This window comes from Brachyhypopomus gauderio, chromosome 3, assembly GCF_052324685.1.
Source record: "Brachyhypopomus gauderio isolate BG-103 chromosome 3, BGAUD_0.2, whole genome shotgun sequence".
In the NCBI taxonomy this organism is placed as follows: Eukaryota; Metazoa; Chordata; class Actinopteri; order Gymnotiformes; family Hypopomidae; genus Brachyhypopomus; species Brachyhypopomus gauderio.
The window spans coordinates 38242381-38256957 of NC_135213.1; the positions used below are offsets into that span (position 1 = coordinate 38242381).

At 45.4% G+C, this 14577-nt stretch overlaps 2 protein-coding genes across 3 annotated transcripts; both read left to right on the forward strand.

Annotated features, from left to right (window-relative positions):
• Positions 1 to 401: 401 nt before the first annotated feature.
• Positions 402 to 6488, forward strand: ciz1b (cdkn1a interacting zinc finger protein 1b). 2 transcript variants are annotated; one of them, XM_076998176.1, is made up of 16 exons: positions 402 to 530; positions 864 to 1067; positions 1307 to 1371; positions 1526 to 1689; positions 1885 to 1996; positions 2146 to 2233; positions 2412 to 2506; positions 2942 to 3042; positions 3186 to 3365; positions 3477 to 3601; positions 3931 to 4024; positions 4140 to 4253; positions 4402 to 4530; positions 4638 to 4689; positions 4777 to 4898; positions 5322 to 6488. In XM_076998176.1, exons 2-16 carry the CDS (start codon positions 871 to 873, stop codon positions 5637 to 5639), a joined length of 1956 nt encoding a protein of 651 aa, XP_076854291.1. In that variant the 5' UTR covers positions 402 to 530; positions 864 to 870; the 3' UTR covers positions 5640 to 6488. The 2 variants fall into 2 exon arrangements, with proteins under 2 accessions (XP_076854291.1, XP_076854292.1); XM_076998177.1 differs by having other exon boundaries at positions 1888 to 1996.
• Positions 6489 to 6743: 255 nt separating this feature from the next.
• On the forward strand, positions 6744 to 13351 carry surf4l (surfeit 4, like). Its single transcript, XM_076998178.1, has 6 exons — positions 6744 to 6910; positions 10193 to 10379; positions 10839 to 10915; positions 11556 to 11599; positions 11707 to 11893; positions 12549 to 13351. The coding sequence occupies exons 1-6, from the start codon at positions 6863 to 6865 to the stop codon at positions 12813 to 12815; spliced, it is 810 nt and encodes a 269-aa protein (XP_076854293.1). The 5' UTR covers positions 6744 to 6862; the 3' UTR covers positions 12816 to 13351.
• Positions 13352 to 14577: the final 1226 nt, after the last annotated feature.

Genomic DNA, 14577 nt, shown 5'->3' on the forward strand with positions numbered 1-14577 from the left:
TATATGAGTATGTCATTCACTATAAAAGAAAATAAAAAAGCATTCCTAGGGTGAATATTTTTTCCCCTTGAATCTTGTCCTGACTAGAATGGAGAGTTGATTCATCCACATACCAATGACCCCATCTTGTGGCTAAATGATGCTCTTATCATATTGTACCGTATTAGAATATGTATCGAATGCTGTATGTTAAGTAATTGAGAACACATCATTTACTTTGTTAATACAAACATTTATTAATTTATTTATACATTTATTAATTTATTTATACATGTAGAACATCACACGCATACACATAGATGGTAAAATACACCATAGATAGTAAATAACGAAAACCTTGTCTGAAATGCATGTGCGTCCTGAAACGTCGATTGTGTTAACAGCGCATCATTTTCTCGCAGTATTGCACTTCTGCCTCCGTGTCGCACGGAGGCGCTGTTGCCTCACACTGTAGATCCGTGGCTGCGTCAACTGGACGAAGAAAACGCATCACCACTTTACCATTTCCGAGGCGACCAAAGACGCTAACGGTACGAATCAGCTCGTGTGTTTGTGCAGAATTATATTTAATAACGGATATTGGATAACGGGCATCTTTATGGCGCCTGAACGTTGCATTATAGGGGGCTTATCGTGATCTCTTGCAAGCTTGCAAGCTGTGCTCTCTCTCTCTCTCTCTCTCTCTCTCTCTGAAAGTTATTATTACAAGATCACCACATGTGAGCGCATAATAAAAACTAAACACACGACGTCTAAACTAACGTTGCCTCTTTTGTTGAGTTACTCTTTTAAAAACATCGACCACCTTCTCCACGTTTCCGCCGATGTGATCGAGGTTTTGCGTCGCACGGTCTCGTCTGCAGGGAGAGGATGCTGCGCACGAGACAAGGACGCGTCCAGCATCCCTGCCCGCGCGCGCCGCACTTCCCCGCGGGTCCTGCGGCGCTGCGAGAGGCGCGCGCGCCCGCCACGCGCCCTCCGATACCGTCGCTGCTGTCGCTGCCGAACCGACCGCCCCGCCTCCACCCTCAGCACCGGCACGCTGCACGCCAGCGTCCGGGCGCACGGTAAAGCTCGTCTGTCTGCACGTGCTTTAGACACGCCCACTTTCGCGTCCACGTTCTCTACATACTTTTAATAATCTCACATACACATACAAGGTGCATAGTAACCAGTCAGCCCATTCCCTTTGTATATTAGTATTTTGGCTCATACGTCAGTCTAACTGTTCAAGCTTGACTCAAAAAGTGCCAAACAGGCCCCCGTAGGTCATCTTTCCCCTTCTGTCCATGTCATCGTCCACCAGCCTGCACAGATTCCCTGGACCCAGTCCTGCGATGCAGCCAGCAGTAGTGATGCCCCGAATGCCAGGTAAAGACCTGTCTGTCTGTCTGTCTGTCTAAAACACATCCCCTTCACGCACTGTCTTACAGCTTCCCTACATTTACTCACTGATTAATTCGGCACCCCCTGCTCATTCATTGCACCGTATATAATGATCTCTTCCATTTTCTGCCCATTAAAGGAATACCAGTGGCTCGTGGAAAGAGGTTCCCACCACCATTTTTGCCAAGAGGAGTTGGGCGGTCGCTTCTGGGTCCAGCTCCCGTTGGGGCCCCGCTGAGGAATGCCCACGTTGGGGTCCTGTCTGGATATCCTGCTCATGTGCACTGGCCTTGCGTGACTAAGGTGAGTGGTTCTAATCTCCACAGCACTCAGACCAGTCTTCCCAGCACCAGGGAACCATGGACGGTGTGTAGCTTTTAATTATGTCCCTGTCCTCAAGTCATTAAGATTTGCCAAAGGGTCTTCATGCTGTTTGGTGTTGTTTATGTGTTGAAGGGTATAAAGGTTGGTGACTTTCCTGAATGTTGTGTCTTTCAGAAGAGCTCTGTGCGTATTCCTCAGAGAGCGAGAGACGGTGGCTATGTGGCAACAGGAACGAATAGTAGTCACATAAACAAAAGTAAAACGGAAGTTAAAACCACCAAAGCAGGTAAGTTTACCCTCTGCCCCGAAGACATAACACCCTTCTGCCATTTGATTGGTGGATTTGCTGTTGTGGTCTGGGAAAGAAATTTTCACCATGTAATACTGGTCATAAGACCTGTTCCCACAGGTTTTACTTTCACTTTATGCTCTCAGAAAACAGGCAGGAAGCGTGTGTTGGAGACATTCTGGCCTCATCCCCCGAGGAGACAGAACCTGCTGTGAAGAAACGGAAGATTCTTGGGTAATCTTCGTTCACAACTTCACTTGTTTGCCAGTGTCATAGTGTTTCCTCTATACAATAAAGACTTGCCCATTAGTGCTAACTATCGAATCAGTTTAAAATCACCTCAAGACATTAGAACATGGCCAGCAAAGCATGTGTCATGTGTTTCAGCACTCGTGTGCTTTGGTCTGTCCAGGGCAGATGAGCAGATGGAAGAGACGGAAAACGGGGATGCAGACCAGACAGAAGTTGACGCTCAACCAGTGATCCCAGTGATCTCAGAGCCAGAAGGTGTGTGAGCTGTTTGCCAAAATATCCCCTGTTAAAATAATCATCGCACATCATCGCTGAAGGCTTACACAGGTCAGAAATGAAGCAATTACAGAAACAAAGAGCCACTGTTAAGGCCAAATCCAGCCTAAAACAACCTCTTATAATGAACACATGGCCAAGGACACTTTTTGGTGGCTTGAAAGTCTCCGTGGCAGGACCTCTAGCGTGTGTGTCTGTAACCTTCCTCTTCCCACGGCTCATTAACTAACTGTTAATTGCTAATTAACTTTGTTGAAAAAGTGTTTTCTGTATGACACGGATGGTCTTGGCCCTTGGGACTGTGACTCAAATTCTGTAGTGTGAAGTACTGGCCAGTGCATTCGTCTTTGCAGACGCACGTGTGTGTGTGTGCGCCTGTCTGATTGCAGTGCACGTTTACTGTCATGTTCACAGCGGAAGAGAGTCCATCTGCAGAAGCACAGGAGGACCCGCAGCAGGGCAGGACACCAGCGGAGCAGGACCCGCAGGACGGCAGGACACCTGAAGTACAGGCGGTCAGCACAGCTCTTACACACCACCACCACCACTTCGGTTTTAGTTCCATCCGCAGCGTCCGCACTGACCAGCCAATAGATGCAGAGCGTGTGGAGTAGACGTCTGATTGGGTGATGCTGTGTGTGGGGGCGGGGCTGTGCAGGTGCAGGGCGGCGGCTCGTCTCTGAAGGTGACCATTCAGCGCAGCGGCGAGAGCCGGGCCTTCAGCACCGGGCCGGAGGACACGGCGGCGGTCGCGGGCCACGGGCCGGTCAAAGACGAGAGTGCCACGGCAGGCAGATTCTGCTGCTATATTTGCACGGTCACGTGCCCTGACCAACAGGTAGCCGTCGTTCGTTAGTACGAGCCTAGTTTGTTTTTTGACACGTCGTTGCTCTGCATTTAACGTGGCGTACGGACGGAGTGACGCCCTCCAGCTTTTTGTTCACTGCAGGAGTTTCAGACTCACATGATCAGCCTGGACCATCAGCAGAAGATGATGGAGATCCAGCACCTGAGTAGCACCTGTCTGGCCACCCTGCTACCCCAGATGCACCCCCTGCAGGACCCGCACAGCAGGCAAGCGCTGACCGGACCTCCACCGCGGCCTCCGGCTCTAACCCAGCTCTCTCCCTCTGAGCTGAGGACAGAAGGCTGATTTAAATCAGCTCATTGTGGACCTCTTAGGATGATTCTTAATTATATGATGCTGCCACCACAGGTGGTTTTTTTTGTACGCCTATAAACCATTTTGGTCTGTCTCAACACTGAAAACCTGTTAGAGAAAATGTGTGACTTGGTGTAAGATGTACCAGGACTGTCCGTTTGTCATTTAGACGCGACTTGCTGTCGAAGCTCGGTACACTCTCTTCATATGAAGTGTGTGTGTGTGTGTGTGTGTGTTACAGGGAGAAGAGGCAGGACCTGCCGCGCTGGTGTGCCACCTGCCAGTCTCACTTTACTGGTGACCTCATCGAACACAGAAGAACCAAGCAACACAAGGTATGAACCGGGGAACCTTCAGCGGCCGAGGCTTCTTCTTGAGGACGACGGCTGAAATGAGGACACACGACTGCCGAACGCAAACCTTCAGCTGACTCTCCTGTTTGAATCCCAGGAAGCGAAGGTCTCCTCCAGGCCGTTCTGCACCGTGTGCAACCGCTACTTCAAGACCCCTCGCAAATTTGTGGAGCACATGAAATCTCCACAGCACAAGCAGCAGGTTGAGGAGGTGTGTGTGCGGGTGACGGAGTAGAACACACGTGTTCCTCTTCCCACGGGCCTGTTTCTACAAGCATTGTGGTGTTGAGGTCATCATGTGGTGTTGAGTGATGTCATTAGGTCCCATTTCAACTGTCGGACCGTTTGGCTCGTTCTAGCTCCGTGAAGGAGGACCTGACGTCATGGAGGAGCTCATAACAGTAGACGCCATTGGCTGTTTTGAAGGTGAAGATGACTATGAAGAAGAAGAAGATGATGACAAGGATGTCAGTACGAGTGCTGAAGAGGTCAGTGTCGAGCAGTGCCACCTGTGTTGATGTCTTCACCATTTTGACTAGTTTGGATTAGTGATCTAATGACGTAGTTGATGAATTTCTACTCTTATCCTGAGCAGGTTAAATCAGAGAAGACGGACCTTCAAGGGTACGATCCAGACACACAGTACGGTGAGCACCGACGCTGTGAAGCAATGCCATCTGTGAAACTCTACATGAATCCACAAATATGACCAGATTGCTTTTCCTCTTTTGCAGGTGCTAGTTTTGTAGTTCCAGCCGCTGGTTTCCTCTGTAAGCTTTGCCACAAGTTCTACCACTTTGAGTCCAGCGCTCGGGAGACCCACTGCAGGTCCCTTACTCATTACCAGAACTTACAGGTACTGCTGCACTGTTATTAAAGCAGCGTAACAACAGAGTAACACAGTTGCTTTTGACATGAAACAGAAAAATTGATCTGTTGTATTTGCTGAAATTAGTAGATTGACTAATACAGGAAGTCTCAAAAGTAAGGTTTATCTGGAATGAGAGAAAAGGGCAGACCACCTTGAGTGGCTGCGATCAGAGGTGTCAATTCCAGGTTCAGAAAGTAAAAGTCCTCACCAGGATTTTGCTCAGGCTTCCTGGACTGTGTTGATTCCACTAATTTTACCTGGATTGCACTAATTAGAAAATCAAGCAAGCTTGAGCAAAATCCTGGTGAGGACTTTTACTTTCTGAACCTGGAATTGACACCTCTGGCTGTGATTGGTAAGATGGCATTTTCGCAGGTGAAACGTGAATGTTTCTTCGGCCTTTTACAGAAGTACAAGGCCGTGCTTGACCTCCCTCAGGAGAATGAGGAGAGCACAGCCAGCTCCAGAAGCAGCGCTCCGAGCCCGCAGAAGAGCGCCGACCCAGCCGCTGCCTCGGACTCTGAGCAGGACGAGAAATCCCAGAGCCCAAAGGAACACTCGGCTTCCTGCCACGACAGTCCTGACGCACAGCAGTCGCCGGAGAGCGCGGGCACGCGGGACGCTGCGAGCTCTGACAGGTGCACGACTCACGAGGTCGGCGGGAAGTGTGTGACCAGCACGCAAAAGAAGAAGGCACAGAAAAGAAGGAAGTCTTGTAAAAGCTGAGAGTTTGTCACCGTGTTCTTGCCGTAGTGCTGTTGCTGCACGACTGTACTCAGTTTTATTTTAATATAAAGGCAGCTGTATCAAGGTTGTGAAAATGTCCTATTAGGGGTCCGTGATATGGCAAAAAGAAAGAAATGATGATGCACAGGCCTCCAGCAACAAATGAAAAAATCTGTGTTAGTACATCTGTGTTAGTACATCTGTGTTAGTTCTTTTGTTATCCTGGACTTTTAATTTGACAGTATGACAGCAGTGCTTAGTGTTTATGTGCTCTGAAAAACTCAGAAACATGCAGTTGGTCAGAGATTTGAAGGCACTGATGAAGTCTTTGGTATGCATAGAGAAGTGTACCATGGTGATTCCTAATAACATTTGTCACCATATAGTCCACCACAGCTCCAACATGGCCATTTATGAAATTGGCTGTAACTGCCAAATATAAGGCCACTATAAATAAGATGATAATTGATGCCCATAGGGTTGACCTAAATGCCTTTATAATGTTGTTTCATTTTTAATTCATGTTCAAATCCAGTCCAGTTATTTTTAAATGCGCTGTAAGTCAGGACAAGTGTGTTCCTGGTGAGTTGCTCTTTTTGACTGATAGTATCAATGCACCTCAGTATTTGTGTATGCTAGTTTTGAAACAAGACAAGAAAAAATATTCTGCTATTTGTTTTTACCTATTATTCAGTCATGTTCATTTTGTTGGTGTTTTGTCTGTTTTGAGGAATAACTGAATCTGTTGAGCGTGCTAATAATTGCCAAGTGTCAACACCAACACATTTCCGTAAAATGGCATGTGCAGAGATCTTGTTTTCCCTCTGTGTTTTAAATAAATCAAATATACAGTAATTGAGTCTGAAATCTTTACTTAAATAAAAGTGAATTAAAAGTGTCTCTGAGACGGCGCGGTGTGACCGTGTTTGGACAGATCTCTGAAGAGGAAATGTAATGCAATAATCTCCCAGTGTTGAGTTATGAGTTATGAACGGGCACAGTAACCACAATAAATCACAGCTTCGGTACACGTGGCATGCAGTTACGGTTGTGACCTACAGGGGGCGGCAGCAGCCGTAACGCTAGGCATTATGGGGCCGGCTATGGTCTTCACGCGCAGCGACGTCGACGGGATCCACAGGCGCGAGCGCGTACAGGTTGTGGTCGGCGCTACGTTCAGTGTGAGAAAACGTCCCGTAAAATACGAGCGAGATCCGTGCGCGATGGTTCAAAACGGCCTGATGAGCAGCGCGGAGGACGTGGCGGACCAGGTGAGACGCCGGAGGTGTTGTCTTCAGCCTCGGACACAAATCTGGGACAGTTTGGACAGCTAAGCTAAGCTAATCCTGTCAGTGTAGCGCTAAGCTAAGCTAAGCTAATCCTGTCAGTGTAGCTAGCCGGCTAGGTGAGGTAACTTTTTTTTTTTGTTTAGGTGGACAAGTTCCTCCTTTATGTCGCCTGAAGTGTTGAGACGTGCATTAAATAGACTTTTACCTTTAAACGAAAGATTTAAAAAAAAGCAGAAAAGAAGAGAGAGGCAGGAGAGAAGGAGGTAAACTACACCGGACCAGATTCATCTCCACCACAGTAACTTCACCAGGTTGATCACGGGAGTTCAGACGCAGCGCCTCGGATTCAGTTCAGTGTCCTGGGTGAAGGTAGCGGTAGATGTTCAGGTGTTTAGTTCAGTGTCCTGGGTGAAGGTAGCGGTAGATGTTCAGGTGTTTAGTTCAGTGTCCTGGGTGAAGGTAGCGGTAGATGTTCAGGTGTTTAGTTCAGTGTTCTGGGTGAAGGTAGCAGTAAATGTTCAGGTGTTTAGTTCAGTGTTCTGGGTGAAGGTAGCAGTAGATGTTCAGGTGTTTAGTTCAGTCTCCTGGGTGAAGGTAGCAGTAGATGTTCAGGTGTTTAGTTCAGTGTTCTGGGTGAAGATAGCGGTAGATGTTCAGGTGTTTAGTTCAGTGTCCTGGGTTAAGGTAGCAGTAGATGTTCAGGTGTTTAGTTCAGTGTTCTGGGTGAAGGTAGCGGTAGATGTTCAGGTGTTTAGTTCAGTGTTCTGGGTGAAGGTAGCGGTAGATGTTCAGGTGTTCAGTGTTCTGGGTGAAGGTAGCGGTAGATGTTCAGGAGTTTAGTTCAGTCTCCTGGGTGAAGGTAGCGGTAGATGTTGAGGTGTTTAGTTCAGTGTTCTGGGTGAAGGTAGCGGTAGATGTTCAGGTGTTTAGTTCAGTGTTCTGGGTGAAGGTAGCGGTAGATGTTCAGGTGTTTAGGAGGAACTGTTTCAGCTCCTTCGCTAGGTCGGACAGGTATGATGTGTCCGATATGTTAGGAGATATGTGAGATGTGCAGAGATCGTGTCTGAACCTGTTTATCAGATGATGGACCGACACTTTTCATTAACATTATCTTAAGAGATTATCAACATTATCTTAATGATCATCAACATTATGTTATGGGTCCTGGACAGGGTGCCTGTTTTACATTAACTTACTAACTAAACTAACCCTCGTATAGTTTCCTGAAGTATTTTCACATCTACATTTTTTGGTCTTTTTAGCACCCTGTGATGAACCTTTTAGTGAAGTGATGCTATTGAAGTGACCCGTTGGGCCTGGTCAGTTTTATGAAGTTTTAACCGCCACTATAATGAAAGTTTTATAAAGTAAAACCCAAGACTTGTGCCCACTCGTGCATCCAGACGTGAACTGTGGCAAATGCGGCGTTTTCGTTTTATTCGACTAGTTGAAATGGGTCCCATCTGTTTCTGCGGATGACAAATCTGTGTTTAGATATAAAGTCAAAACTTTTAACTGCGCTTGTGGTTTACGTGGTCTGGTGAACTCTGCATGTCGTTAGTATCGACGTGATCAAAATTTTTGCAGAATGATATTTAATACCGCGTGTAATCGTAATGAAACATTAATGCTCCCTTTAGCATATATGCAAATGTCCGTTCTCATTAATTCACATACTTAAATGATATTTCAACGCTCCCTAATGCGGGCGGTGTGTCGTCCACCTTCCTGCTCGCCCTGCACGTCCCGTTCACGCGCGTTCGTCTTCTTACTTGTTGATTGCTGATTGGCTGTTTGCGCTTCTCAGCGCCGACGTGGACCGTGTTAGGGGCGGGGCCTAAGATAGTTTCGCGTCCTCCCGGTACACTTTAACAACAAGGCGTGGGTCACATTTTCATAATAAAAGCGTATTCCTCAAATTATAGTATTTTGCCTGCATGAGTCACAAGAAACTCTACAGTCTTGCAGTAGCAGATTCTATGACTAATCCATGTAAACAATGTGCATGAATAGCTAGGTGCATAATCACAGCTCTAGTGTTGTGTGGTTTATTATACTTTGACACGATTTCTAAGTTAGCTATGGGATAAGACATATAAGTCAAATGTAATTCAAATAGTAATTCTCTACTATCTGTGACCTGTGTTGCATATTGGCACATTTTCATTATCAAGTAGCCTATAATCCTCAGATGTGTATTGGCTTTAAACGGTAGTGATTAAAATCTCCCAGAGCTGACAGTGCTGTCTGTAGCCTAGAAATTGCCATGTTCACCTATTTCAAATAAAAAGTACTATTATAATTAGCCATTTGCTAATAATAACAACTAAACTTCTAAACTAAACTTCTGTCTCCTTCTTCTAACATAGACATAGCTTGTGGAAGTGTGGAAGGCTTCAGGTTTGAATTGCCTGGCCTTGTTTCCAAGCAAAACCAAACTTTTACGCTACATTTTATACATGTACAAGATTTGGCTGACCTGATCTCCTTTTCTTACTGCCTGGTCACTTCAGTGGAAGTTGATTCTGGGCTCAGTAACACCCAGCTGCTAATTTTCCAGATCTGGGACACAGGCCAAAAATAAACCCCATCACTTCCATGCTTTATTCATACTTAAGGAATATGGCTGAAATGGAGCGGTCTGTCCTGACAACACTTGTGCTTGGCGTTTATGCAGTTGCTGTGCACGTAGGTGATTATTAGTAGGCATCGTCTGCTAGAATATTACACCTGCTTTGTCTTTCTATTCCCACTCTTTTAGGTGTCAATTTCTGCACATCTGTGGGGGCATGTCCCCAGTTCCTAGTTAGACTCCTGTTTAAAGTTAAACCTGCACTTGTCCACAGTGATTACTGGCTAAGCTACACATATTCTTTAGCTTTCCTAAGGCCTAAGAGGCTTCCATGTCTTTTAAAGTCAATCCTCAACCAGAGTTGCCCATCCTGTGTATGTTGTCTATCTGTTTTGACCTGGCCTGATTTGACCAAAAGGAAAGTAATGTAATTATCATTATATATATTTTTTGCATTAAAAAAAATTCATTTAAATTTATTTCTGTCTGGCACATGCTGAACACAATGTATTCCATATCCTATCTTATTACAAATGCCCAGTAACAAACCCATGTAATTAATCAGTTATAAGCCTGTTTAAACTCATTGCGGATGCTGAAAAGTCGTTTTTTGGAACCACTCCCTCTTCTCATGACTCGCGGCCCCCGGGGGGGCTTCACTCTCGTTTCTCGTGGTGTTGCGTGTGCTGCAGTTCCTGCGTGTGACGAAGCTGTACCTGCCCCACGTGGCACGGCTGTGTCTGATCAGCACCTTCCTGGAGGACGGCATCCGCATGTGGTTCCAGTGGAGCGAGCAGAAGGACTACATCGAGAGCTCGTGGGGCTGCGGCGCCTTCCTGGCCACCATCTTCGTCTTGATGAACCTGCTGGGGCAGCTGGGTGAGGCTCGCCGTCGCCCCCTGGCTGCACGGGGGAGGACTGCAGTAGTCCTCTACTCCACTACTCCACTATATGTGCTGTCCTACATGTCTTGATACATATAAAAATGTATTTGGAAACGTTATATATTTCATGAATAAAGATTGTTCTGCATCTGCATGTTGGTTTATGTAAATGCTGTAATGTCTCAAAATCCCCATTTAACTTTCATCTGCACTGAGTGATATTGGTTAGGATGCTCATAGCACACACAGTTTGTTTATTTATTTATTTATTTATTGTGCTTTGTGAGAGGTCTGAATTACATATTGTATCATTTCACTAAGCCACTATTGCAGTAGTATTGATGGACTGTTTTGTGCAAATCTGCTTTATAGAAATGAACTCAGAATGTGTATGATTAGAATAACACTGTATGAACAGGATATATATATGTATGTGTTTGGTCTCGTCATACAGGTGGGTGCATACTGATTCTCAGCAGAAATTTTGTGCAGTATGCCTGCTTTGGGTTGTTCGGGATCATTGGCCTCCAGGTATGATCATATTAATATTTAATTGGTCTGCAGGTATAAGTTAATTGGTGTGCAGGTACACTGATATTAATGTTTCATAACCCTGCGGTTATGATGATATTAACATTTTATTGCACAGGCTCCAGTTTCATCCGGTTTCATCACCTTATTGTGAAGTTGATGGGAATATTTTGCCAGCGTCGATGTTGGTGCAGTAAAAGGGAATACAGAATTCACAGCATTTCCATTTTAATATATTGTAGCACAGCCAGATATAATAAAGGACAGAGTGTTAAATGGAGATTTGACATGGGGTAAACGTCCATGTTCTCAAGATATTGACCTTGACATCAGAGAAACGGTACATTTTGTTTTGGGTTGAAAACGAGTAACTTGGGCATGAAAGTGAAGGGGCATGAGTTTGACACACCCCCAGGAGCAGAGGCTTCTGGGTAAGAGTCCAGAGTGCACGGTTGACTGCTGCTTCTCACCAGTGTGGGACTGTGTAAAAGCTGTGTGTTAACCGTAAAGCGACATTGAGTTTCTAGAAACAGGTCTATATAAATGTAACTTCATTCATTCATGCATGTTCGCGGTGTCTTTGAAGTAAAGCTGCTAAGAGGACCAGGAGGATGTTCATTATGTCTTTAATCTGTTCCAGACGGTTGCATACAGCATTCTGTGGGACCCAAAGTTTTTGATGAGGTGAGTTTGGCCAAGAGCAAACCAATCATAGTTGTGTCAACCCAGCGCTGACCTTGTAGACGTGGAAAAGCTATTCTAACTCCTCCTCCTCTCTCCCTCTCCATAAGAAACCTGGCTCTGGGGGGCGGGCTTCTGCTGCTATTGGCCGAGTCGCGGTCGGAGGGGCGGAGCATGTTCGCGGGCGTGCCCACCATGCGGGAGAGCTCCCCTAAACAGTACATGCAGCTGGGAGGTCGTGTGCTTTTGGTTCTCATGTTTATGACCCTGCTGCACTTTGATGCCAACTTCCTCTCTGTGAGTACACTCACCATTGACTCACTAGGAGCTGCTAGTGGTGGTACACACACACACACACACACACACACACACACACACACACACACTCTTGTGGCACCATTCATGGGGCAGGTCTGATGTGGACTGTTCATCCATTTCCTGTGGTTGATGGTTGCAGTCCAAAGAAATTATCGTTTGAGGTTTCTTTGACACTTTGTTTGTCACTTGTATGGAGACAACAAGGAATAATTTAACAATTGTCAGACTTATTCAAAATGATGTTTGTCATGAATGGTTGCAATTATGAATAAGCGTAATTTTCACAATACAAAACATGAATGAAAAACATGAATAAAATTTTAAGGACTGCACAGTATTGTGCTCGAATATATTCTTTAAAAACATGCCTGGTATTTTTTTTTATAATATATTTTATCAACATTTTATTACAGCATACAAAAAACATCTGTATTCCTTTTCAAAGGCTGTAAACAATATCTGTTTTTTGCAGAGCAATAACTGCGTTTTACCACTAGATGTCAGACTAAGTTATTGTTATATTTGTAGTGAGGCTTAGTCATTGTGTTCCCATATTTATTTGATTGACTTGCTTTGAATGCAATTGATTTCTCTGCATCTGATGTACCTTCAAACGTGTCTTTGCCTATTGCAGATCCTGCAGAACTTGGTGGGCACCGCCCTAATCATTCTGGTTGCCATCGGCTTCAAGACCAAACTAGCCGCTCTCACCCTGGTGGTATGGCTCTTGATCATCAACGTCTCTTTTAACGCATTCTGGACCATCCCAACCTACAAGCCTATGCACGACTTCCTCAAGTACGACTTCTTCCAGACCACGTCTGTGATCGGGGGGCTGCTCCTCGTGGTGGCTCTCGGCCCCGGAGGAGTTTCCATGGACGAGAAGAAGAAGGAGTGGTGAGACCAGGTGGATCTCGACTGGCTCTCACTCACTCTATAGTGTGCACTCCGTAGTTGTTTTCTGTTGTTTCCCTTACAGCTAGTGCACTATATAGGGAGTGACAAACAGATTGAGACGTGACCTCTAGTCAAGGACCCCAGGAACCAACGGCATGACCCACTCTTTACTTCTGTAGCATAAGCTCTCTCTCTCTCTCTCTCTCTCTCTCTCTCTCTCTCTCTCTCTCTCTCTGCCTTCTCTCTCTCTCTCTCTCTCTCTCTGCCTTCTCTCTCTCTCTCTCTGCCTTCTCTCTCTCTCTCTCTGCCTTCTCTCTCTCTCTCTCTCTCTCTCTCTCTCTCTCTCTCTCTCTCTCTCTCTCTCTCTCTCTCTCTCTGCCTGTCTCCTACTTTCGCGTGTTCTGTCTATCAACGTTTGTTTCCACAGGCACTTTTAAACATTTTTGTTTTTGTCATATTTATTAGCACCATGTGTGTCCAAAACCCATTAATTATTTCTTCGTATTGCCGCAGCCTTCTCGTGAAGGCTCATGTCTCCCCCCCCCCCACTTTTCTTTACTTTGACAGCTATTGCTGTCCTCCAACCAAAGAAACATTCACTCTTCTTCATTTTAGTCTATATTCAGAGGACTGTGGTGACTCCAGCATTCTCGTAGCCAATTGGATGATCGAAAGAATATTTTTGGGACGTTTCTTAGCGATCACAATTTTTATTTAGTAGCTTTTGTGAGCGGTTTAGTGCTGGGTCGTTGTGATTGGTGTTTGTGTGTGGTCCCTGAGCTGTTTGTGAGCATAAATCATCGCTGTGCCACACGGTTTGACTTCTGTAGCACTCTGTGTGTATGCCAACTGATCCTGTTTACAGATCGGGTGTTTTACAGACAGGAACTGAGAGGTTGATGTGTGCTTAATTTCTGTTATTTAACTAAAGGGGTCAATTAGACGCTGAACACCCTTAATGGTCTTTTAGGATCTTTTCTTAATTATGATTTTCTCATGTCCTCTCCAGTATACATGTACTGACGTGTTCCTGTCAGGATATGGCATTGTTAAGTATGAGTACTGTCTGTTGTCAGGTCACTTTAAAGTTTACAGTAGCTGAATAATAGTATTTTTCAAAACAAGCACAGCAGGATGTTCGATGAATGAAACCCTGTGATTTGTCACTCCGTGATTTTCCTCTTTGTACAAAAAAAAAGTGCAGAAAAAATGGTTTTCTAAGTGTCTTAAATATGTTTTGACATTTATAAAGAGAAATGAAAAGAAAATATGTTCTGTTTCAATGAAAGTTGCCTTGTTGGTAGTAGCCCACACCTAAATAGTCATTTCAAAGAGTAAAATATAAACATACAACAACAACAACAACAAAAACGAATCTTGTTTTATTGGAGAGCCAATTTGTGATGTTTTCAAAGTGCTTTATATTGTGTTGTAAAATCAGCCTGTTGCTCAGGAACAACAAGCAGTTCCTGTCCTACTGTCACTCAGCAGCTTATCACGACGGCACCCTGCACCACCGGAAGCGGACCCGTCACGAGCTCGCTCGGGCACGCACGTGCCACCTAAGCAGGTCGTCCGTGTTCGTTCTGCCCAGTCCGATGAGCTCTGGTCGGGTTCTTGTGAAGAGCCTTCTGCCTCACCTATAATAAAAGGCCACGACGTGGCGTGGAAGGGGGTTTGACTTCAGGCGGGGCGTTACTTTGCCCCCCTCCCCCCAAACCAAAACATCGCAAACGTCTGATTATCGGATGAACATAGATCAATCA